The sequence below is a fragment of the Puma concolor genome, chromosome B3 (genome assembly GCF_028749965.1).
Source record: "Puma concolor isolate L17-30 chromosome B3, mPumCon1.1.hap2, whole genome shotgun sequence".
NCBI lineage: Eukaryota > Metazoa > Chordata > Mammalia > Carnivora > Felidae > Puma > Puma concolor.
The window spans coordinates 13,208,478-13,234,786 of record NC_141672.1 but is presented as its reverse complement, the minus strand read 5'-3'; the positions used below and the strand labels follow the sequence as shown (position 1 = coordinate 13,234,786).

Here is a 26,309-nt window from a genome sequence, read left to right as displayed (position 1 = left end):
CCCTGAGATCAAGAGTCACATGCTCCACTGACTGAGACAGCCAGCTGCCCTCATAATAAAGCTTTTTAAAAATAAACAGTCGAGGGGCGCCTGGGTGGCGCAGTCGGTTAAGCGTCCGACTTCAGCCAGGTCACGATCTCGCGGTCTGTGAGTTCGAGCCCCGCGTCGGGCTCTGGGCTGATGGCTCAGAGCCTGGAGCCTGTTTCCGATTCTGTGTCTCCCTCTCTCTCTGCCCCTCCCCCGTTCATGCTCTGTCTCTCTCTGTCCCAAAAATAAATAAACGTTGAAAAAAAAAAATTTAAAAATAAACAGTCGAGGAAAAATATTATTTGAATGAACTACTAAAAAGCCTATGTATATGAATTTAAAAGAGTGAAAATAGTTCTATTGGTTTTTAAGGTTTTTTTTAACATTTATTAATTTTTTGAGAGACAGAGACAGTGCCAGTAGGGAAAGGACAGAGAGAGAGGAAGACACAGAATCCAAAACAGGCTCCAGGCTCTGAGCTGTCAGCTCAGGGCCTGAACCCACGAACTGCAAGATCATGACCTGAGCCGAAATCGGATGCTCAACGAACTGAGCCACCCAGGTGCCCCAGAGTGAAAATACTTCTAATCATTTATTACCAAAGTACCACCACCAAACAATACAAAGAAATCTATGTATTGTAACTATCTGTCACAAAGGCAAATGGACCTTTCCATTTCTGCATAATCTTTCCTTTTAAAAATTTTTTTAAATGTTTATTTATTTTTGAGAGACACAGAGTGCAAACAGGGGAGGGGCAGAGGAGACACACACACACACACAAAATCTGAAGCAGGCTCATGCTCTGAGCTGTCAGCACAGAGCCCGACACAGGGCTTGAACTCATGAATCTGAGATCAGATCATGACCTGAGCTGAAGTCGGACACTTAACCGACTGAGCCATGCAGGTGGCCCAATTTCCACATAATCCTGATAATAGTGATGCCACTGCAAATTTCCGGCAGGTGAACAGAACTAGTCATTCACTCATTCTTTAGAACTTAGTCCAAGCTTACATCAGTGACTTAATCACACATTACTAGGCTGGTCTTTTAATTATATCATCTAATACATTAAGTTAATAAAAACTAACAACCTTGTTGTAACAGCTTTTCCAGTTCTTCAATTCGTTCTTCATAGTCACTTAATTCTTCTCGATGCCGACGACTTATTTCTGTCAATTTCTGTTGATGTGCATTCTGTAACACTGACATTTCATGTTGATGGTCATCAATTTCCTGACTTCGGTTCTGTTTAAGTTCCTTAAAAAATAAAAACAAGGTTAACCCCACTTATAATCAATGATACACCTAAGCTATCTCATTGTGCAGAAGTGTGTATTAAGAATAATTCTCTGGGGGGGCGCCTGGGTGGCGCAGTCGGTTAAGCGTCCGACTTCAGCCAAGTCACGATCTCGCGGTCCGTGAGTTCGAGCCCCGCGTCGGGCTCTGGGCTGGTGGCTCGGAGCCTGGAGCCTGTTTCCGATTCTGTGTCTCCCCCTCTCTCTGCCCCTCCCCCGTTCATGCTCTGTCTCTCTCTGTCCCAAAAATAAATAAAAACGTTGAAAAAGAAAAAAAAAAAATTTTAAAAAAGAATAATTCTCTGGGGGCGCCTGGGTGGCGCAGTCGGTTAAGCGTCCGACTTCAGCCAGGTCACGATCTCGCGGTCCGTGAGTTCGAGCCCCGCATCGGGCTCTGGGCTGATGGCTCAGAGCCTGGAGCCTGTTTCCGATTCTGTGTCTCCCTCTCTCTCTGCCCCTCCCCCGTTCATGCTCTGTCTCTCTCTGTCCCAAAAATAAATAAACGTTAAAAAAAAAAAAAAAAAAAATTAAAAAAAAAAAAAAAGAATAATTCTCTGAACACGCTATGGTTGAAGAGAATTTAAACACAGCCTCCAAATCTGGACAATTCTGACTCTACCCTTGCCTTTCTTGGGTCTTAAGAACAATTTGAATATCTTTTTTTCTTCATATCTGTGACCATGAGCTTCTCTTGCTAGTGACATATCCCATCGATGCCCGTGCCAACCTTCAGTCTGTAGCTGGTGTCCTATTACTCCCATCTCTTGCTCAGCCCTTCCTTCCACCAGTCTTGATGGGACTCCCAAACTGTTAACCAAGGCACGTTGCTACCCAAGTTGAGACCACCAGTCTCTCTCCTAGGAATCCAGATCTTGAGCAGAGTCCTTCAAAGAGGGAAATTATTTGGACCAGAAGCACTGTGATAGCTACACCCAGAAAAGTTGGTCCACTGTGTCCCACTCTCTAGATCCCCAATGCTATTCCCAATCCTGTCCATCCTAAGACCAAAACGCTCAATACTTCTTTCAATCCTGTGGACAGACTAACCTGGGTCCTTCCAGTAAATCCTCTTTTGCTTTACTTTGCCAGTAATGACTTCTGTTGCTTGTGACCCAAGAATCCTAATCTATAAATTAGCTTCTACTTCCTGAGAAGACAAGTAAGGTTGTTCCTTAATCCTGTGCGCTTACTTCAGTGCCAGCGCTTGGCAAGGAGCTTTACGTTTAAACTTTAACACAATCCTACAGGGAAGGTATTATGAAATCTACTGTACTAAGGATAAAATGGAAGCTTGGAAAGATTAAGTAACTTGTCCAAAGTAGAACAGCTGGTAAATAGTAGAGGCAGGATTCAAACACAGGTCTGACTTGGGAACCCACCCATGTTAGTATTACAATAATAATAAAACCAAAAACTAAAAAATTCTATATCTGACAATAATTTATACACTAAAAACAATTCAGTGCCATATGATAATTTTATGTAACTAAAATTTTTCTTGAATGAAATAATAATGGACACAAACTAGCAAAATTCCACCATTAAAGGAAAATAATTAGTTACAGTGAATAGTATTAGCATTTTATTTTGTCAATATCCTTTAAACCCTGAAAACTTCAGCAACCTTGGAATTGTTTTAATAAAGACCATTTTACAAGATATAGTAACTAGTACAGACTAATGAAATATACTTAAAAAAATAAATGTTCAAAACCAAACAATTTTGAAGAGACATTTTTATACACCTGTCATAAAGAACGAAAATACAAAATGGAAAAGAAACAATCATACTCTATATAATTAGCTTTATAACTGAGCCTTCCATTAATTTAGACATATATTTTTAATAAGCCAATTTTAGATGTATAATAGCCATTGTTCCAACAACCTGTCTTACCTTAATGATACTTTGCAGTTTGCAGATTTCACTTTGATCAGAGCTATTTGATCCTTGTGGTTTAGAAGTCTAGATCAGAAAAACAGAATTAGAAAATAATTGTATTGATTTTCTTGTAAAAGAGAAAGTCACAAATTAATTTTATTAAACGCATCTTTCAAAAAAGGGAGCATTTCCCAAATTCTGATTAAAGAATGCCAAGCACTTTTGAAGAACCCAGTCCAATTGTAATACACAACAAATAAAAGATAATTTTCAAGAGTCTGTTAACTAATTAGGGAGACACTTTTACAAAATAACTGTTAAGAAGGAAAACACCAGAGAATATTTTACTTAGCTTAACAAAATGTAAATTTGATAATCAAACAGCTTCCTAGAAGAAAATGTTTCAAAATGGAAAGTTATCCAACATTAATTCTAATCATAACCCAGCAAAAATCTTTCTAAAATGATTTTACCTGGATCTCTACCCCAATACAGAAAAACCTTTAGTTTAACAATTAAAAGAACTTTTGGATTTTTCTCTTCTCATTCAAAGCTGAATGTTGTTCATTTATCTTTTTAACATTTACTATACAGTGTGTTAGGGAACAAAAAGCTGCTCTCTGGATAAAAAAAGGAACAAAGTATACCAGAAACTCCAGGATTCAGAGTCAAAAGATGTCTGGTTGAGTCACAACTTACTCACTGACAATATGTGTACTAAACGTTTACTTTGTTTACCTGTAAAACAGAGGTAATAAATACCTCACACAGTTACTAAGATTAATATATATTAGGATAGCATATATACAAACATCTTGTAAAATATAACACAAGTTTTACTATGCCTTGCTGAAAAATTAAGTCCTGTGAAAGATCCCAATTACGCCTTTTCCACCATGATATCCTACTATAGGTAATATAGTAAACATTCAAGATATGCTTATATATACATACTCAAAAAACACCTCTTCCCTATGAAATCTTATGTTTCTTAAAATACGTATCAGAATCACCTGGGGTATTTACAGTTTGAATGCAATTTCCAAGGCCCTAAAATAAGCTACAAAATCCTAATCTCTGAAGGTAGGACAGGGAATCTACAGTGTTATAGTAGCTTAAGAGCTACTACATTTTTAAAGATAGAATGGACAAGCTGATCATCCTAAGATGTATTTTGGGTATGGGAAATGTCTAGCAACTTGAGAAGCAAAAAAATAGGGGCGCCTGGGTGGCGCAGTCGGTTAAGCGTCCGACTTCAGCCAGGTCACGATCTCGCGGTCCGTGAGTTCGAGCCCCGCGTCAGGCTCTGGGCTGATGGCTCGGAGCCTGGAGCCTGTTTCCGATTCTGTGTCTCCCTCTCTCTCTGCCCCTCCCCCATTCATGCTCTGTCTCTCTCTGTCCCAAAAATAAATAAATGTTGAGAAGCAAAAAAATAATTGGTAGGGTTTCTCCTTTATATAACCAGATCACACTCACAAAAAGAAACAATTTCTTTACTTTTATACTTTTTCTCTACATTGAGGAAATTAAATCCAAATGTGCAATGTTCGAGTTTACTTCGGGTCTCACGTCTATTGACAATATCAATAGTATATAAAATTTGATATATAAGATGGAAAGTGTTCCTTAAAAGAAAGTTTACTGTCCAAATAGCAAAGATTTAATTTCTACTGCACAAAAAATAATACAAAATAGTTTAATGTATTTTATGATACCAATGATCAAATTTTCATCTTACACGTAACTAATGATAAAGGAACTTCAGAGAACATCTCTGCAAGTAGTTTCAATCTGGTATCTCGGAGCCCTGGCATTGCCGTCAAAGAAGCCTCAGGGACTCCCGGGGAAAAGATGGCTAGTTCAACCATAGCAACTCCATTTTTATCTCTTTTAAGTCCTGGACTTGTAACTTTTTATTTAAAAGGAAAAAAAATTTTTTTTAATTATGGAGAGAGGTGCGTGCAAGCAGGGAGAGAAGCAGAGGGGGAGAGAGGGACAGAGAGAGTGGAAGAAGGAGAGAGGGAGGGAGGGAGGGAGGGAGGGAGGGAGAGAAGGAGAGACAGAGATAAAGAGACAGACAGAACAAGAGAGAATCCTAAGCAGGCTACACGCCCAGCAAGGAGCCCAATGCAGAGCTTGATCTTACTACCCTTGGATCATGACCAGAGCTGAAATCAAGAGCCAGACGCTCAACCGAGCCACCCCGACGTGCCTTTATTTTATTCTAAAATAGTTCTGTTGCTCTAAACTTTTTTGAGAATTTCTTCCAAATATTTTATAGAGGGAGGAAAAAACTAAGATGAGAAAGAAAGATGATCTGATCAAAATCACTCAGAAAATCACTGCCAGGATTAGAATACAGGTTTTCAATTTCCTAGTCTGGGGTTCTTTCTGATACCAAAAGTTCTACATTCAGAACCACTCTTTTTACTAAGAATGTTCAAAAACTCATGGCAATTTTACCAACCTGAGCAATATGCCTCCAGTGGCCAACTTCAGACTCAAGTCTTGAAACTTCATTTGACAATCTGTTTATTTCTTGTTGTGATGAAATTATGTCACCAAAGTCCATGTCGTCATCATGGAAAGCAGCAGCATGACGACTGATGCCATAACCAAATGAAGACGACGCAGGCGCTGCTGGTACTCGGCCAGCTCCTGAATTTACTGACTGGGCAGCTGACTGAAGCTTCAGCACCTGATCCTGTAGTGCGATCTGTCTTGCTTTAAGATGGCTGATTTCTACCTATACATTTATAATCTGCGTTTTAGAGAACGTACTTTAAAATAACCACATTGATCTTTTTACAGATTCATAACATTAAAAGTTATAATGATTTAAAACTATCCAATGATGGTAACTCTACCAACTGAATCCTAGTATTTTATAATAGCCTAACCACACATTTTGATTTAAAAACCAAACATGAAAAAAAAAAAAACATGATTACCAGTTAAAGCACAGATAATATTTCAAAGAGTGCGAAGATCAGAATCTCACTCATATGTTAACTGAAGCAATTAAATTCTCAATTAAACACGGGTTTACTATTGTCGATGTATCAGGTAGTACAAGCAATTTCCGAGGGTTCTATTTGTATTATCAAACTCTAAGTGAAGAGAAAATGAAAGCTGCATCAGCCTACGTATCAGAAGTTTCCTTAGAGCATCTTTGGAACAGTCTTATATAACTGATCATGGCTGAATTTAGACTTAAAATGCACCATGAATCAGAGGTAACTTTCTACTGGTCTGTACAACAGCTGGAAGAATGCTTTATTAATCTAATCTTAGATAGCACAGTGAGCCTGTGGTTATTAGCCCGTGAGTCTTAGGAAAACATCATACATTGAAAGAGGCCTTTGCTTTAGCCTTGGCAAAAAGGAGCCAGTGAAAATTTGACTTTACTCAGGGAAAGAATAGTACAAAAATACTGAAACCTACAGAGGAGTTTTGACTGAGGGTTGGCAATACCACCTCACTGTCCAAAAGAAATTACGGGACATACCATAATGCTAGATCCATTTCGGGTGAGAGATTACTCAAAATATGAAAGTGAGTAAGATAGGGAGAATTGAGATAAGCTTTCTATAAAATACCTACTCCGGAAGACACCCCGCCACGACAGAGGAGAATCTGATACTGGGAGTCAAACAACAATATTTCTATGCATGTAAAGCCAAGCAATTAGACAAACAAAAACCAAACACAATGACGTCAAATATATTAACAAACACGTTTCTCATCAGAGCCTCTTCTCTAATAGAAATTTATAGCAGTGCACATATTTCATTCATTTTTCCATAAATGTCATGACATGAATTGCATCTTTAGGGATTATGAACATCACAATGACGGCAGAAAACGCAGATCTTAAGTATAGTCACATATTATCTTTCGTTCTGGTAAAAAGTATGGAAATTCATAATTTTTTCAAGCATAGCTTTAACACAAAGCAAGTTCTGACTATAAAATGGACACATATCAAGTTGTAGAGTTAAAAAATGCAAGCTCTAATAACAAAGAGGCATTTCTAAACTTAAATGCCTAATTTGCCCTCTAATATTCAGTTAAGTAGAAAATTAAATGCTGAATTTTCCACAGCAGTGTTTTCAATTAGGATGTGAGTATCAGAATCACCTATAAAGTTTTTGAAAAATACCAATACCAGGGCCCCTTCCCAGGACACTAAAATCAGAATCTCCTGGAGGGCATAAACATGTGTATTTTTTTAAGGTGTCATGGATGATTCAGCTGTAAACCCCTGGGTGGGAACCACTGCTCTACTGTAATACCTAGAAGTCACTGCTGCTCAAAGTGTGGTCTGTGGACTACAGGCATGAATGTTTACTACCAGTCCATGACAGGTACAGGAATAGAAAGAGTAAGGCCTAAAGTCTTTTAGAGCAATTTGACAGAGTAATTTTATAATCTGTTAAATCTTTTTAATAAGTGGGCCTTTAGCTCTAACTCGAACCTGTAACTCTGCCTTTTTATATTCATTTTATTTTTGAAGTAATTTTATTGTATTTTATGAAATCAATTCCCAACAGATTGGAAATTTAACCTCTTCTTTAAATGTTTATAATTATCTTTAATGTGGCTTACTTTCATTTTTCATCTTAGTATGTCACTAAAAGAACTAAAAAACAATGTATTTAAATTTTAAAAACTCATACAATGAAATTATGGTAGAAATGAACATTTGCTCAACAGACTGAAAGGAGCCCAAATGATCTGGATAAAACAAGAAACAGTTCAATTCAGTAGGAGCATTTACTGAATTCCATTTACATACTAAACACTGAAGAAAATTCAACAGAATGAAATATGGAAACATCATCTATATTTTAAGGATTCATGATAACACTGGTTAAATTACAGAATATCTATTACCAGCACTGCGAAGAAAAGATAAGCCAATTCCAAAATAAACATTTCTAACAAACTAAAGGGAAAAAATATTTATAGAACAATGTAAGTCAACTTAATATACTTAATATTCTATTTTCCCATGGAAAATCAAGCAAATGCCAATTCAATATATATTAACACTAGTAGTCAAAATCATTTTTAAAAAATGTCATTTGCAATTATCACACCGACAACTTAAAGTAAATAGATGAGAAATTAGGTTTCATAAAATCAGAAATTATAAGGAACAGATGCCTAAAGATATTTTATTGAAAGAGTTTTCCTCTTTGGGAAAGTAGAAATTAAAGGCTAGCTTATAAAATATAAATATAACAGAAAAGCTTAGAGTTCCTGTTAAATTACTGGTATCAAACTGAGTTGGGGATTATTAACTTCATCACCGTTTTAATATGTTTTTCGATCTGTATATAGCTTGATTTATAACTCTCAAAAACCCTCCTAAATACATTAGAGTGAAATAAATATGAAGTAATTGTAATAAATTTTACCTCCTTCTGCTGTAGCTGATTTCGGTAAATTGTAGATTGCTGCTTTATTTGAAGTTCTGATGCTTCATGTTTCTCTTCTAGATCAGTACAAAGTTTTTTGAGTCTCTCATTCTAGAAGCAAAGAAAAAAGTATTTTCAACAAAAAGACTAAAGTAAAACATGTTAGTAACAGTTATGTGTATGGCATCATGAAAAATATACTGCTTCACACAGAAAATGATATAAAATATAAAAGTTCTCAGAATTCTGGGCTTTTTTATTTTTTTTAAGTTTATTTATTTTGAAAGAGAGAGAGAGAGAGAGAGAGCACAAGTAAGCATGAGCAGGGGAGGGGCAGAGAGAGAAAGAGAGAGAATCCCAAACAGGCTCCATGCTGACACAAGGCTCGAACACACAAACTGTGAGATCCTGACCTAAGCCGAAACTCAGAGCCAGCCACTTAACTGACTGAGCCACCCAGGTGCCCCCAGAATTCTGGCTTTTAAATTTTTTTTTTTTCAACGTTTATTTATTTTTGGGTCAGAGAGAGACAGAGCATGAACGGGCGAGGGGCAGAGAGAGAGGGAGACACAGAATCGGAAACAGGCTCCAGGCTCTGAGCCATCAGCCCAGAGCCCGACGCGGGGCTCAAACTCACGGACCGCGAGATCGTGACCTGGCTGAAGTCGGACGCTTAACCGACTGCGCCACCCAGGCGCCCCAATTCTGGCTTTTAAAGTACACTTTCAGTTAAAGCTACAAGTGCAATAGCCATGTTAATAGAGATTATGCAAAATTCTGAACCAAAATAAAAAAAAAAAAAATGCTGCTTATTTGATTTTCTGCTAATAAAAAGCCAATGATCAATGCTTCCCCCATCTCTGCATATCCAGGGTCTAGCCTATAGTACACAATATATGTCAAGTTAACAAATAAACTGGATTACATGTCTCAACTTCTGGTTTCTCCCCAAATAGAACTTTTTAATAGAAATCATTTCAAAAAAGACTTGTTGCTGAAGTACAGGCAGGACGCCAAAGCACCTTATTACCTGTCTGCCTGTCCCCCAGGTTCCTGAGGCACTTCTGAAAAAAACAATTTGAAAAGCATACTGAAACTCAGTTCAAAAACTAGTTAGAAGCTGGGACACCTGGGTGGCTCCGTCAGTTAAGCGTCTGACTCTTGGTTTCGACTCAGGTCATGATCTCACAGGTTCCAGCCCCACATTAGGCCCTGTGCTGACAGTGCAGAGCCTGCTTGAGATTCTCTCTCTCGTTCTCTGTGCCCCTCCACTGCTTGTGCTATTTCTGTCTCCCTCAAAATAAATAAACTTAAAAAAAAAAAGTTAGTTAAAAGTACATGAAATATTCTAATTCAATGAATCCAGACATTATAGTCTTTTAAGATTTTGGAAAACATGTTTAAAAAATTAATTAAATTTTGGGTACTCAAATGTTAAATTACCATTATGTATTATCATTCCTTGAATTTGAATGAATAAGCACATAACGGAGCAAGATAAATGGACACTAAAACTTTTTGCAAAAGAATTTACAAATTATCACAGATAACTTTCTAAGAATTCTACTAATACCTACAAACACAGGTTAACAATGATAACGGAGAAAAAGGTGAATGATGTGGTAGGGAAAAAAAAAGCTCGTGATAGAAGGTGAAGACTTTTTCACTTTGAGAAGGTCACCTGTTTTCTTAGAGTCTATGAAAATTATGATCCAGGGAGATTGGATGAATTCGCAGAGAAAATCAAAGGAGTAAATCAACGGAAAAATTACAACACACACAAACCCTAGTTTGGGAGTCTGTCTCTAGAAATCTAATATAAATCTTGGTTATCTTGAAGAAATTTAAGAAACAGGCCCCAAAGTCACACAACTAATTACCTTCTATTCTATTGGCTGCTTTCATGTGACTTTCTGTAATCTTTTAACATGAAAACACCATGCGTAGTTAAAGCAACACAATATACTGAAGTCAAAATCTATTCATAACAGTCCACTCCAGGATTTTTCAGATAAAAATAATTCAGGCTATTTGTTGAACTCTGGTGAGAATGAGAACTTGAAAGCTTCCAATTTGGCCAATAGTTGTGTTTCTGCCCTCATCTCCCTGTCCATATGAGAGTCACAAAGACGGACAGAGTACATGAAGGACAGATTCTCTTCATGCAGCTGATCTGTAACATATCACTTGTCAGTGGCCATATTTTCTAGAATATGGAATATGGAACCAAGAGGGCTGGTCTGAAAGGATGAAGAATAAACACATGCAAAGAAGAACAAAGAGGAGTAAAAATGAGAGACAAATCCCTGGTGGTCTGCAGTTCTGTTTGCAGCCCCTTTCTAAAGTCTGGCTATGATTTCTGCCCTTGAAATCTACGACATTCTCATATCCTTAAATTATTCCATCCTGATCAACCCTTGTTACACCATCAAGGTCGGAACCAACTTTACTCAGTGAGTTTCTTTGTTGAGCAGTCCTAACTATGTGTAAGGACAGATATTTATGACTTTTACTCTTTCTTAGATGTCCTCCAACAAAGAGAGAAAATTTACTTATTTTTTTCTTAAGTTTATCTATTTATTTTGAGAGAGAGACAGAGAGCGAGCTGGGGAGGAGCAGAGGGAGAGACGGAATCCCAAGCAGGCTCGCAATGTCAGCACAGAGCCCAATATGGGGCTTGATCTTGTGAACCATGACATCATTGAGTCACCCAGGTGCCCCACTTATTTTTTAAATAAAACAAAACTTGGGGCACCTGGCTGGCTCAGTTGGTGGAGTGTGCAACTATCAATCATGAGGTTGTGGGTTCGAGCCCCACACTGGGTACAGAGTTTACTTAAAAATAAAATCTATAACTAACTAACTAAATCTCATTCTATCTTGTCATTATCATAAGGGGATATTGGGCCCTTTAAAAATCTAACAACATTCATGAGATTGTAATGACCTTGTTTTTTCTGTACTTGAAACATTTTGATTTTTTTATCATCCTAAAAATTTTCTTTATCATTATTCATCAATTATTCTCAACTAGGTTAAAAAAGTCTTATGTAATAGGAAAAGAGAAGACTGACAGAATCACCCAGTGATTAGTGAAATAACCAGTTTTCTGACTGCAGTGTCCAAAGCATTACATCATCTTTTAAAAAGAAAAAGCTAGAGACACCAACTTTGTGGTGTCTCTTTTATTCTGTTGTGTTTTGCTTTCATTGAACATAGCTGCAAATTCAGAATTTTCATTTCAACAAAGAGAAGAAAACTGACAGAGGAAAACGTTTCACAATTATTAAGACAACACAGAAGATAAATGTGAAGAGACAGAAAACAGCTCTCCAGAGTCTAATGGTTGTGAACAGGTTGTAGAGGCAAAATCCCAACCAAGTCTTCAAATAACAATATCCTAGAACAATTTTCTCAAACTCCAGAACTGATGAGTGAACAGTATATTTCTAAGAACAAAAAAGAAACATGGTGTTCTCATCAAGTTAGTCATTCAATAGGAAAAGATTTTATCTCCCAATATTTTGTGACAAGGACCTGAGCCATCCCACTTTGCTAAATGGATATGTGACCAAATTCTTTCATTATACATGATATTTGTACACTGAAGTTTACTTGATATAGTTCATACACTGATAAATGCTGCAGGCAAGTGTGTATACAAAGGTGACTGGGAAGAAAAAGACATAAAAATGGAAAAAATTCAGTAGCCTGATCATTCTAATTGGTATTTATAAATCTAATTAGTATTTATAAATTGGCTTTGTAATTATGGAGCAAAGATGATAGCTATCATCTCTTCAACAAAATCATGAGCCATCAAAGTTGTCAAAAATATTGGTTTTGGGGGCACCTGGGTGGCGCCGTTGAGCATCCGGCTCTTGATTTTGGCTCAAGTCACAATCCCAGGGTCGTGGGACCGAGAGCCCCATGTTGGGCTTTGTACCGAGCATGGAACCTGCTTGAGATTCTCGATCTCTCTCCTCTCTCTCTCTCTCTCTCTCCCTCCCCCCCCCCCCCCCCGCTTTATCCCTCTCCCCCACTCGGGTTCTTGCTCTCTTTAAAATAAAATTAAAAACAAAAACCAAAAAATTGGTTTTAATGACACAAGTCAAGAAGAACCAGAAGTCATGATCAACTAAACTCTATTAGAGATACAACTGAAATCTGGAACCAGTATTTACAAATAAGATGCATTTCAGTTCATGCAAAAGAGTTAATAAGCAGTCGACTACATTCAAAAAACACTGCCTATTTTGAGTATATATTTTGAAAACCAGAAACATATGGAAAATATCGATTTGCTATATTCTTATTAAAATTTCTAATCGGGGGGGACTCCTGAGCAGCTCAGTCGGTTAAGCGTCCGACTTCGGCTTAGGTCGTGATCTCATGGTTCCTGAGTTCGAGCCCCGCGTCGGGCTCTGTGCTGACAGCTCAGAGCCTGGAGCCCGCTTCAGATTCTGTGTCTCCCTCTGTCTGCCCCTCCACTGCTTGCACTCTGTCTCTCGCATTGTCTCAAACATAAATAAACATTAAAAAAATAAAAATAAAAATAAAAAATTTCTAATTGGGGCGCCTGGGTGGCTCAGTCAGTTAAGTTCAGGTCATGATCTCACAGTTCGTGGGTTCAAGCCCCATGTCGGGCTCTGTGCTGACAGCGTGGACCCTGGAGCCTGCTTCAGATTCTGTGCCCCCTCCTTTTCTGCCACTCCCTGTTCACACTCTGTCTCTCTCTCTCTCTCAAAAATAAACATAAAAAATTTTTTTTTTAATTTTTGTAATAAAGTTTTTCATTATCACCTTATTCCTACTTCTATAAATTACTCACAAAATGATTTAATATAAAAAATAAAGAGTTCACTGGATACAGATGGGAATCGTGATGCCTATTTTTCTTGGCTCAGGGAATTAAATGGAAGAAATCTAACTAATTCAGTCCACTTCAAGTATTAATGTCTGTAAGCAAATCTAATTTCCTCTGGAAAACACAACACCCTCTGTCTATACTAAAACTTTCTAAATAGAATTTTGTATTTTTAGTTTCCTGCTGGCTTCAATCATAGTTCCACCTTAATCTCTTATTGCACAATCAAGTAAGGGGTTAGAGTATGAAGCTCTTTTGTGCTGACACATGGCAAGGATCAAAATCACCTCAGAAAACAAAGCCCTTGGGAATTCCAACAGTCTCTTTTCCTCTAGTATTTGAGCAGCTCATGCTACTGTGAATAAGCAGCAAATGAGGAAGGTGGCTTTCCTCTGGGGATGCGTTATATAAAAAATATTTTTTTTATTTTTTTAATTTACATCCAAATTAGGTAGCATATAGTGCAACAATGATTTCAGGAGTAGATTCCTTAATGCCCCTTACCCATTTAGCCCATTCCCCTCTCCAACACCCCCTTCAATAACCCTCTGTTTGATCTCCATATTTAAGAGTCTCTTATGTTTTGTTCCCCTCCCTGTTCAAAAATATTTCTAAATGTTAGAATCATGCTCGCCATAGTCCAGTGATAACCCTATGAGAGATTAGAACTTAGATCGACAGAGGGACACAAGATCTTTCTCTCTCTGATCTCAAGCTGAATAAAGAGCAGACATTCACTAAGCAGGTTAACTCTATTTACTTTTTCCCCCAAATGTACATGGGTGAATTTACCTAAATTAATGCCACTAAACACAACTCTACCATTTAATTTTTCTGGGTGGGCCAGTACTAATGAGTGCCTTCATAAGGATTTCTTCAGGATTACAGTAACACTTTCCTATCTTGGCCGTACAAAGAAAGAAGCTATTAAGTTCGTCTGTCACCGAAGCATCTACTTATTAGGCAATTATAGCTAAGGACTCAGGTGTCACCAAACTGCCATATTCTATTGAGACAGAATACCACGATAGTCCCTCTTGAGACATCTCTCTACCTCCAAATTCCACAGTCTCGCCTCGGTATCCTGGGCCAGAATTTACTAGTGCTTGTTAGTAAATATTTTCTGATATTTTAAATTCAATTTTCTCTGTTTATGGACTCAGCAAAGAGGAAAACGTGCTTAACACCCTCACCCCTCACCATTCTTATCCAAAGGCTAACTGAGTGTCATTAGTACTTTACAATAGATCCCATTTTAAATCATTTCACTTTCTTTATGGCTTTCCTTTGAACCCTTCCCAAGTTGTCCTCATCCGCATTAAGTATAATGTCCAGAGGTAGTCACCACAAGGCACTAACAACAGGAAAAGAAATGGTGAGATTAATTTGGTATACCTATATCCGTAACTTCTTTGTATACAGATATCACACTTTTTTTAATGTTAGCAAATTAGAGAAGTCTAGAACGAACAGAATTGCATTCTTCGCATGATACTTGAACAAATGCACTACTGTAACTGAACACACTGTGAGAACATGGTAACTCCTTGACCAATTGTTGCCACCATGATGTCTACACGTGGCTGTTTTCCTACATCCAGCATAGAGAAGCAGAGACAGGAATATAAAATAGCAAAGTGCAGCAACATATATTCTTCATCTAAAAGAAGATAACACTGAAAAAAACCTGAGATAAAGGGGAAGAGATAAAAGTGGTAAGCAGTGCAGTAAAAAGAACTGAAATACAGTATGAGTCACTGTCATGCCTTCAAAAAAGAAAAATCTAAGTTCAATAATAGTCTTTAATTTTCCTTACCTCTGATCTTAAGATTGCATGAATGGCTTCAATTTCCTTTCTCCTAGCATTAGGTAATTCTGCTACGAAAGAAACAGCATACACTGAATATATGATCAACACCATGTGAATAAACAGGCATTTTAAAGTACAGAGATTTCACTGAGCTTTCATCAGAATGGTATGATCTGGGATCAAATTCAGAAGACAAATATCACTTGATTTTTACCACAACTTCCTATTGTCACAAATGTTCTTTATCGTCATGTAAGTTACTCTTTTCGCCTATTGTCTGTACCTAGGTAGAACACCTACATTTCCCCCTTGGAGGTATTCATTAAAATTTTATATGGATAATTGAGTTTGACAAATTCAATCTCTCTCTGTTGGCTTAGTATAATTTTAGATGAAACTTACACAACTAGGGTTTAGGCCTTATTTCCAACTTCTGCTCCCAACACTGTAAAAACAATAATGACCTATAAATGAAGAATAAAAATGCACTAAAACAACACTCATTTCAACTAAAACGGGCACAATTTATTTAAAATGCAAAGGAGCTCAGTCTGCTTTTGTACATTTTCGTTTAAAAGGAGAGTCAGAGATGGAGCCTGGCTGGCTCAGTCGGTAGAGCATGCAACTCTTGATCTTGGGGTCGCTGAGTTCAAGCCCCACACTGGGCATAGAGTTTACTTTAAAAAAAAAGTTTTAATGAAGAAAAAAAAATTTTCTTTAAAGGGAGTCAGAGGCCAGCAGTATCAAAATGGCACTGTTGATGCTCCCCAAAATTCACCATCCACACAGTTAAGATTTTTTCCTAGGCAGTAAGGTTTTTCATCAGCCACAGCACTTCAATACAATAGAAATAACTTCTCTGATTTACAGTTTAAATAAAAAGAAAATACAAGTGACATCCAATAAATAATGACAAACCCACTTTTCTTGTTTTGAAAATCACCAGGTGCAGTTGCTTCTGTGGTTGTTTATACATCTTGCTTGAAACTCTGACAGGACTGTCTAATTGCTACTCAGAAGAGAACAAATTATAATCTAGTCTGTTTAGGAGGGTCATTGTTAGAAGCAGCAATTGTTTCAAAGAGGGATAAAAAAAGGTTTATGCAGCCCTCCTCCCCTTCCACCCACAAAAAAAAAAAAAAAATCATGGCCTTTTTAAGAAGGGGAGACGTTGTGCAGAGCAAAAAATTCTTCCTTGCTGAGGGAAAACAAAAATAACAGTTACTGTTTATTAATGCTTACCATCTGCTAGGCATTTTACACTCATTTCACTTAATCCTCCTAACCTCATAGTAGGTATGATTATACCTATTTAGCAGATAAGGAAACTCTGCCTACAGAGGTTAAGTAAGTAAAACCTTGGTTTGCAAGCGTAATTCATTCCAGAAACATGCCTGTAATCCAAAGCACTTGTATGTCAGTGAATTTCAAGAACCAATGGCTCAGTTGTGATCATGTGACATCCAGCGTCACGTACTACTCGTGGTGCAGGACATTGCTTTTTTATCAAGTTAAAATTTATTACAAATGTTTGCTCGTCTTGCGAACACTCAGAACAAGTTACTCGCAATCCAAGGTTTTACGGTATTTATAATAATTTGCTAAAGATCCCACAATTTGAAATGCATGAAAATGGAATTTATCCATGTCTAATTTAAAAGCCCAACTCCTAAGCCTCAATAAATCAGTACAGTTTTTGGTACAATAGCAACTTTCTGATATTGTAAATATGGAGGATTTTCAAGCTGTACCAACAGTGCTATTGTCGAACTGTTATCTTGTTCACTGCTGGCACAAGGTAGATAATTACTTGTTAAATGAATACGTGAACTGGCCCTGTTTTTAAATGATTTACAAAATCAGTAAATTAGGTTCAAGCAAGTCCCATTTTAATAGAAAGGGAAAATAAGAGAAGCATTAAGCAACTTGGCAGATTTTTAATCACTCAGCAATATTTTTTTTACTAAGCATCTACTATGTACCAAGGAAGGAGTCAAATACTAGTAATATAAGGATAAATAAAATATAATCCGTACCCTGGGCATCAAGGAAAGAGGTAAATCGTAACCCAAAGTGGTAAGTGCTCTCCAAGAGAGATCCACAAAGTTATGTTGAAACACAGATGGCATGCAATCAACTCAGCCTACCTGCCATGGACTGAAAATGGTTTCACCAAGTACCGGGCACATGAGCAGAGTCATACTGGAAAAAAGTGTTTTCCAGGCAAAGAAGGGTAGAGGAGGAAGTAGAAAAGGAAGGGCTTTCCAGGCCGAGGCTTGGAGTTGTGCAGGTATTTCACAAAGTTCCATGCGGCAAACGCTCTGGGTGCAAGCAAGCAAACCGCGCATGTGTATGTAAGCGTGCACACGTACAGCAATGTGAAGAGAAGAGGACGTAACAGCTAGGACTAGAAAAGGGACGTTGATCATAGCGAGGCTAGGTTTCCAGTGTCCCAAAACTAAGAGGTTTGGATTTTATCCTGTAAGGAACAGAGCTAAAAGATTTTAAAGCACTTCATGTTTTAGAAAACTGGCAACACGCAGAAAATAGGAGTGGAGGAGGGAGAAACGGGTGACGGGATGGGAAGGACAAAGTACACGGGAGAGAAAGCGCTACTGAAATAGAGAAAAAGGGAGAATTAAGGAAAGGACAAATATAAGAAACAATTCTGGCACAGGATGAACAAGATTTGATGACCAACTAGAAACAGGAGATGGAAAAGAAAGGCAAAATAAAAGTGACAAAGACTTCGTGTGTAGGAGATTGGGCAGATGATGAAACCATTAAAATTGAGAATACAGAACCACATCTGGTAGGAAGAACAAAATGAATTCCGCCTTAAGCCTACAGGACAGTCATGTCAGAGGGGATGCTATTTTCTAGGAATAGCCAACTGTTTTCCCCTAACTAGGATACAATGAGAGACGAGTCGTTTCCCTTGTTATCCAGCCCTTTTCTGTTCTAAATTTCAAAGTCACATGACCCTTTCCTTTCCCTTTCATCCCCAACCTGTCCCACCTAATGTACCTCCCACCCAAAGTGTACTCCAAGCAGTAAAATGATTTCTGCAGCTCTCCAAAGTTTCTCCCTTGTAGAAAGGCAGAAATTCTAAATATACTTTCTTTTTATCAAACTTTCTTTTTACCAATTTATCAAAATTGGGTTTATTTCAACCCAATAAACACAAAGGCTCGATTAAATCAGGATAAAAAGTTAAACCAGAATGCTAGTTTATTAATTTATAAGAAATAAAATTAGCCAAGGAAGTGCTCTCATCCAAAAAACCAGCCCATCCTCTCTCTGGAGGCAGACCTACACTGAAATTAAAGTACTCTTTAGATCTAAATACTACTTTCGGAAAGAATATCAAGAAATCAAAATATTAGTTAACATAACTATCGATTACCACGTAACTCTGGGTCACTCTTCATTAGTAAAGCAAAATAAGGACTTGAAAAATGAGCGAAAGTTGCCAAGGATATCCAAATGGGCTATCTTCCTTATTTTACTGTCGAAATATGGGTGGAATGGTAGGTAGGCACAAAAATACATTTCAGCTGGAACGTTTTAACAACACGTTCAAGTCAGAAAGGGCTTAAGACTCTGTGAATATTTTAATGAGTTGCTTCAACTGTTAAAAATCGAAGGCATACAGTGACTATGTGTGAGGCACAGACACTTTTTAACCGAGTCAATACAAAGGAAAAGGATCAAGATCAGATCCGCCCCCAAGTTAAAGGCAAAGTAAGCGGTGGGCGTGGAAGAACCCAAACAAAAATAAACTACTCGATGCAGGAACAGTTTCATTCTGAGGTATACAGAGTATTCAACCAGAACTCTTCTCCAGACCCCAGTGGTCTTTCATCAGAGAAAATCGGTTAAGAAGAGGCAAAAGTGTAAAGAAAAAAGGGAGTGACACTCCTGACGGATGGAAGTGGGAACCAAACGGGAGCTCCCACGGTCCCAGGAAAACCCTCCCTCCCATCGCTCCAGCTGTTACCTTCCACTTCCTCCGTGCCCTCCATCAGCATATCCTTCGTAAAGTTTGAAATCTGGCCAGTGAGGGAAGCCAGGCTGCCTCCGACTTGACCCAGAGACTGGCCCAAGCCGGAGCCGAGGCCCCCAAGCCAGGACGACATCGCTGCAGGTTAGAGAACGACCCGGTCCGCTCCGAGCAAAGCGTCCAGCGTCGTCGGACGACCCCGCCAAATGTCCTCGAACCACCGCCTTCGCGAGGCTAGTCCATATCAAAACACTCAAGATTCGACAACCAATGAGGGGTTCCTAAGCAACGCTGGCTTCGGGTGGCTCCCACCAACGGCCCGACTCTGCCTAGAAACGCAGAGGCCTGGCCTGGGACGTTACCAGGGGCCCGCCTCCAGTGCCACAGTCAACCCGGCGAGGCCTCTGCTCATTCCTACGACTTCCCACCGTCCGGGTTGGGCCACTTCTTCCTCTGCTTTATTGACTTTCCCCAGTTCCGAAGGCAACTCCTGCCAACTCGACGCCGACCGCCATGACACCCACTCTAAACGCGGCAATGGATCATAGAGAGGAGCCGCGGTGGCATAGAAGGGCTCTGCGGAGCCGCCGGACGCGTCCTTGGCGCAAGGGAGCGTGGGATCGCGGAGGACCGAAAGCGGCCGGCCAGGGCAAGGTCAGCCTCCACGTAGCGCACAGGCTTTGGCCGCTGGGGGTGTGGTCTCATGAACAAGAGGTGACGCAGTGGCGGCTGCTCCCTGCACCTGAGCTTCAGGCAGAGCCCTCTGCGAGTGGTGCCTTTCGAAGCCAGAGCGGCCCGGAAAGCTCCTGGACCCCCCCCCCCCACTGTGTCGGTGAAACCTGAGTGTTTAATTTTAACTGTACCACGAATTCAGCATCGCAAGGGCACTTGCGGGGTCGCTCCACTGTGCAGCAAGAGGCTTTACTTATCGGTTACTGTGTCGCTTCTTCTACAGCTTGTCGGGCTGCTCTGTACCGGACACTAGGGTAGGAGTTAAAGATACACAAGTAAAAAGGATGGGTTGCGAACTCTTGTTCGTGCAGGAAAAACATGTTGGTTACTTTCTATAGTAGTGATTTTCCCTGGTAGCTTTACAGCTCGTAGTTGAAACCCTGCGTTCTTGAATATACCAAGAGCTTTGTTCAAGAAGCCGATTTAACCCATGAAGTTTAAAACGCAGACCACCTTAAAAGCTGTTAAATGAAGAATTTGCATCCCATTCCGGAGGTGTTTATCAAATGTTTTCCGTGTATTTTTTTTTTTGGAAGACATCAGTGCGGAAGAGCTAGGTATGCAGACTCTGGGACCTGCCTGCCTGGATCTGTCACTGGCTGTATGACCGTGGGTAGGTTACTTAACCTCTCAGTGCGTCAGTTTCTCGTTTGTAAAATGGAGAATGATGGGGTTGTTAGGATGATTAAATAAGATAATAGTTTTTAAGTGCTCGGAACAGTGCCTGGTACCTGGTGAGTTCTCTTTAAGTCTATGTAAAGTTTCAAAAATGTAGCACACAGATGACCTGAGAGTTGGTATGTCTACCATTATTCTGGGCACTGGGGATACAGCAGGAGAAGACTTACGTAGTCCCTGGTCTCTGGAGCTTGCATTCCATTAGGAAGGGAGAGCTGATAAACAAAATGTAGTAAATATAAGACAGGTGACTGCTTGAAGAAACACACACACACACACACACACACACAGGGTAAGGATAATATGGAAAAGATATGAGGAGAGGGGACACTCGTAATGTTATAGAAGGCAGTCACTGATAGGGTGATACTTAAACAGATACTTGTAGTAATTAAGAGAATGACATATATCCGGGTGCCTAGCTGACTCAGTCAGTAGAGCATGCGACTGTTGATCTCAGGGTTGTGAGTTCAAGCCCCACATTGGGCCTAGAGCTTAAGGAAAAACAAAGTGAAATATGTGGGTATCTGGGAAAGAGCAGTACAGGCAGAAAGAAACAACTGATGCAAAGGTCCTGAGGCAGGAGAATCCTTAGCAGGTTAGAGGATTACCAAAAAGGCAAGGATGACTGGAGCAGAGTGGGGTGGGGAAGGATGATAAGGGATGAGGACCAAGAAGTAGGAGTGGGAGGACAGAGATCACATAGGGCCTGGTAGGCCATTGTAAGGACTCTAGCTTTTACTGAGTGGGATGGGGCGCCATTATTGAAGTGGGAAACTGCTTTGAGATGAGTCATATGAACATAGGACCTAAGTGGGTTTCTGGACAACAGTGAAAAGTTTAGCTAGTGTCAATCAAGCCTGTGTTTCCTACAGCTGTAAATTCTCTGGAGCGCTGTCCTATAAATTCATGTCATGCCATAAAGACACTGCCATTAATGAAAGACAGTGCAATTAATGAATATGTTTTTACATCATTTATTAAGTAATTAACACAAAAAGCTATGTTCTAAAAGTTTCTTATGGGGGATTTTTTTTTTTTCCTGTGGGATGAACTATGGCCCAAGAGACTTTAAGAATGATTCTGATAAATAACATGATATGATGTTTGGGATTTTGCTTCAGTATAATGGGAGCAGGGCAGATGAAATAAGAATTGTCAGGAATTGATCATCGCTGAAGCTGGGTGATGAGTACATAGGGGTTCACTATACTAGTCTTTTACTTTGCATACATTTGAAATGTTTTATAATAAAAAGTCAAAAGACATCCAAGTTTGATGAAGTTTGGGCTGACGATGTCGCTTCCTTTTCCTGCCAAATACCCCTGGAGCTAACACACAACTGAGTACCAAAACCAACCCCACACAGGAGCCCATAAATGTGAGTGGCTCCAGGCAATGAGGTCTAGGCTGCTCAGCTGAAATTCTGAACCTAGGATTTTCTTTTTTCATTTTTAAAAATGTTTATTTCTTTTGCAGACAGACAGAGAGAAAACATGATCGGGGAGGAGCAGAGAGAAAGGGAAAGAGAAAATCCCAAGCAGAGTCTGCAATATCAGCACAGAACCAGATGTGGGGCTCGAACTCACGAACTGTGAGACCATGACCTGTGCCGAAATCAAAAGTCGGATGCTTAATTGACTGAGCCACGCAGGCGCCCCTGAACCTTGGATTTTTGAAACCTCAATGGCTAGCAACAAAAAAAGCAAATGAAAACACTATCAGCTGAAACCTGGTTTCTGTTTCTCAAGAGGTGGGATCATCGATACTTCTCTAGAAAAAACAGTTCCTTTGTTGTGAGAAACCATCTAAATGAGTTTATTTATGCAAGCGTAAAGCAAAAACCCATTTTATTTTTTAATGTTTTTAAAATATTATTTATCTTGCCCCTGAGGTTTTTTTTTTAAGTTTTTTTTTATTTTGAGAGAGAGAGAGAGAGAGAGAGAGAGAACATTAGTGTGTGTGTGAGTGGGGGAGGGGCAGAGAGAGAGGGAGAGAGAGAGAATCCCAAGCAGGCTCTGTGCTGTCAGTGCAGAGCCCGACTCAGGGCTTGAAGTGGGGCTTGATTTACCCAAACTATGAAATTTGAAGTGGGGTTCATGGGCAAATGGCTAAGAAAGAATTCTTGAGACGTTTTTGGTGCAAAGACGTGATTTTATTCAAGCACAGGGACAGGACCCGTGGGCAGAAAGAGCTGTACGTTCAAGTGGGAGGGGTGGCTGATGATGTAGGTTAATTTGTGGAGGGAGTGGGGTAGAGGTAACGCAGGTTACTAAGGAATTATGCTGAAGTCAGGGTCTTACAGGACCTTGAATATTTGGCTTTTGTCAAGATACCATTATTTTCAGTTTTTAGTGAAGTATAAACATTAAGGCATTAAGGCAGCCATGAACTTCTCAAAGAATGTCACACGCTGCGCGTCTCAGGTATCAGTGGCTACAAGCTGTTAGGAGATTTACCTAAAATACATTTTTCTTGCCTTTGTTCTCCTCATCATTTCCCCCCCTGAACAATTTTGACCCTTAAATCTTTAAGGTTGCTGGGGGTGGAAGGCCTTATCTTCTGTAACTTCTTCCTGCTGAATAGGGGCGTAGAGATGTTCCTACCTATGGGTCAACATTGGTCAGTTAAGGATGTGGGAGTTAAGAAAGGGAGAGGCAGCCAAATCCAAGGTGGATTGGATACATGAATCTCCTTGAGTAGAAAGGATCATCTGTTGACTTGCAGTTTTTGTAGTGATGGAGTCTTGGGACCAAGCAAAAAACAAAACAAAACAAAACAAAAAAACATTGAAGAAAACAGCATATTAGAATTAAAGCAGTTGAGGCCCCTGGGTCTCAGTTGGTTAAGCGTCTGACTTTGGCCCAGGTCATGATCGTGGTTTGTGAGTTCAAGCCCTGCATAGAGCTCTGTGCTGACAGCTCAGAGCCTGGAACCTGCTTCAGATTCTGTGTTTCCCTCTCTCTCTGCCCCTCCCTGGCTCGCTCTCTCTCTCTCTCTCTCTCTCTCTCTCTCTCTCAAAAATAAACAAATATTAGAAAAAATAATAAAGTGGCTATAAGAATGAGAAGTCCAACAAAGAGACCCTTAATAGTTTACCTTAGTCCTCCCTCCAAACCAGAAACTTAACCAGTCATTAAGAGAAAGGGAAGGATTTTGTAGAGCCTCAATTTGAGTATTCATATCTTTTAGTAGTCCTGTGACATTTTTATGATAATCTGGGATGTATACACAACATTCTGTTTTAATAATGGCACATGTGCCTCCCTGTGCCATTTGTTTTGCAGAACTGCTTTGCACATTTGTGCATTTTCAGTATTGAGTAAGGAGATGCTGGTTTGTGAATCATTGGGTGCCTTTATGGTATATTTGTTAAGGGCTTCCACATGCCAAATTATACTTTCTAACCCTGCAGATGGTGCAAATGTGGATGCGAGTGATCATGCCAATGAAAAACAGACCATATCCATCTTTGTTTTAAATTGGGAAGATTAGCCAGGGTAGTGATGGTTTTATTAACATGCCCATGAATCCAGGCAAAAACCAAGGTATGATGACCTATACACCCTGGAGAAAGCCAAGGCCATTGATTAGTTCCACATAACCAGTGGGTTCTGTTTGGAGCTAGCCATCTGACTCCAGGTGGCTGTATTCAAACAGAAGTGAACCAGTCAGCCTGGAGTATAATGGTCCAAGAGCATGTTTCTAGAGATAGCCACGCTAGATGTCATGTGCTGTTTGCCCAGGTGTCATGGGTATGATTTCTTTGTCCCCAGCATAAAAGTGCCTTTTGACTGAGCTGTCCAGTAGTGGGTGTGAGCCATAAATATGTATCCCAAATTTAATATATACCCTCCTCAGTTATAGCAACAAGTAGGATTTCATAACTTAAGACACTCACTGGCAGGCATCAATTTGTGGGCTTGCAAAGTCAGTTAATTTTTTAATAGTTTGAGGGTCTGAGAAAATCTGGGAACGTCCTGGTAAATTCCATGTCTTACTGATCACGAGCCAAGGAGAAACATTCCCATTAGTGATAGATTTATCACAAAACAGGGTATCATTCTATATTATTTCTGAAGTATAAGTATGTAGAGAGTGCCAATCAGTGCCCTGTAATGGGGAAACCCACCAGGGTAACCTGGATGTACTTGACACGGGCAAGGCTCCACATAGCCAATAAGTGGTTTGATTTTGTAGCTCAGCGTAATGCTGTGTCCATTGTAGAAAGGAATTGTCAGTTCAAATAGGTGAACAGAGAACAAAGAGAAAATATACAGCCTTCCTTGTCATTTGAAGAGGAGTTTGAGGTCTCCTACAAGTTCACGGGAGTAAGAAGGCATGTTAGTTTGCTCATTGGTTTCCTGCGAAGGAGGTACAGCTTTTCTTCTAGGTATAGGACTCTGGGAAGGGTGCCCTTCTAATTTTACTGCAGCTCAAATACATATGACCTAATATGGACCTTTCCATTTTGGATTTAAGTCCCCTGCTGTCCTCGATTTCCAGTTTTTTAAATAAACCATGTATGTCTCTGGAGCTTACACGGGTGGACTTTCAGTTACAGTTGAGTCAGGTTTTGGAGGCACGTGTTAGGTATATTCATTAAGTAACTTAAGAATTAGACCAGCCTCGAGTGAAGAGTTTAATAGAGCATGGTAATCCTCATCTAACAAGTCCACTGTGACAAGTGGCTTTCTGTATAACTCAGAAGGGCTAAGTCCTTGGAGCAGCTCTCATTCTGAGAAGTCCTATTGTGGCAAGAGAATAACCCAATTTTCCTCATTCTGTAAACTAAGTTTAGTTATGGTGTCATTTACATTTTTTTTCAATGTTTATTTTTGAGAGAGAGAGCTTGAGAGGGGGAGGGGCAGAGAGAGAGAGAGGGAGACGCAGAATCTGAAGCAGGCTCCAGGCTCTGAGCTGTCACCACAGAGCCCAACGCAGAGCCTGAACCCACAAACTAGGAGATCATGACCTGAGCCAAAGTTAGACGCTTAACTGACTGAGCCACCCAGGCGCCCTGTTTTTTTAAAAAAAAAAAAATTTTTTTTAATGTTTATTTATTTTTGAGAGGGAGAGAGGAGACACAGAATCCAAAGGAGGCTCCAGACTCTCGAGCTGTCAGCACGGAGCCCGACGCAGGGCTTGAACTCACGGACCGCGAGATCATGACCTGGGCCAAAGTCAGACGCTCAGCCAACTGAGCCACCCAGGCACCCCCAGGTGCCCTGTTTTAAAGCATGATCAGCTTATTCTGCCTTCCCATAGGATTGTGGATGCCGGGCTGAATATAGAAAATATTTAATTTTTAAAGCCTGTGCTTTTTGTTGACTTATTTGTGCAGTAAAAGTAGGACCATTGCCACTTTGCAAGGATTGTGGAAAGCCAAATCTAGGAATAACTTCTCGCAACAAAACTTTGATTACTTCCATGGCCTTTTCTTTTACAAGGAAAGGCCTTGATCCATCCAGTGAAAGTATCAACAAACACTAGTGGAAACTTAGAGCCTTTGCAAGGAGGAATTTGTATAAAATCAGGCTGCCGGTCCTCTCCTGGATATGTTCCACGCCTTTGGACCAGTTTCAA

General features: G+C 39.6%; 1 protein-coding gene and 1 long non-coding RNA gene across 6 annotated transcripts in view; one reads left to right on the top strand and one right to left on the bottom strand.

Moving 5' to 3' along the window:
- The window catches only part of TRIP11 (thyroid hormone receptor interactor 11), a 62,788-nt gene extending 43,339 nt beyond the window's left edge, over positions 1-19,449 (bottom strand). For 3 of the 5 annotated variants that reach the window (XM_025919078.2, XM_086708977.1, XM_086708979.1), the window contains exons 1-6: positions 19,311-19,449; positions 15,317-15,378; positions 8,634-8,744; positions 5,678-5,956; positions 3,226-3,294; positions 1,125-1,290 (exon numbers count right to left, since the gene is read on the bottom strand). In XM_025919078.2, coding sequence (XP_025774863.2) covers positions 1,125-1,290; positions 3,226-3,294; positions 5,678-5,956; positions 8,634-8,744; positions 15,317-15,378; positions 19,311-19,449 — 826 coding nt within the window. Of the gene's footprint in view, positions 1-1,124; positions 1,291-3,225; positions 3,295-5,677; positions 5,972-8,633; positions 8,745-15,316; positions 15,379-19,310 lie in introns of all 5 variants that reach the window. The other 2 variants (XM_025919077.2, XM_086708978.1) reach the window with 2 other exon arrangements.
- Positions 19,450-19,960: 511 nt separating this feature from the next.
- Positions 19,961-23,774, top strand: LOC147579751 (uncharacterized). The gene is made up of 2 exons (XR_015252067.1): positions 19,961-20,658; positions 22,203-23,774. It is a non-coding gene; the product is annotated as an uncharacterized LOC147579751 (long non-coding RNA).
- The last annotated feature ends 2,535 nt before the right edge of the window (positions 23,775-26,309 follow it).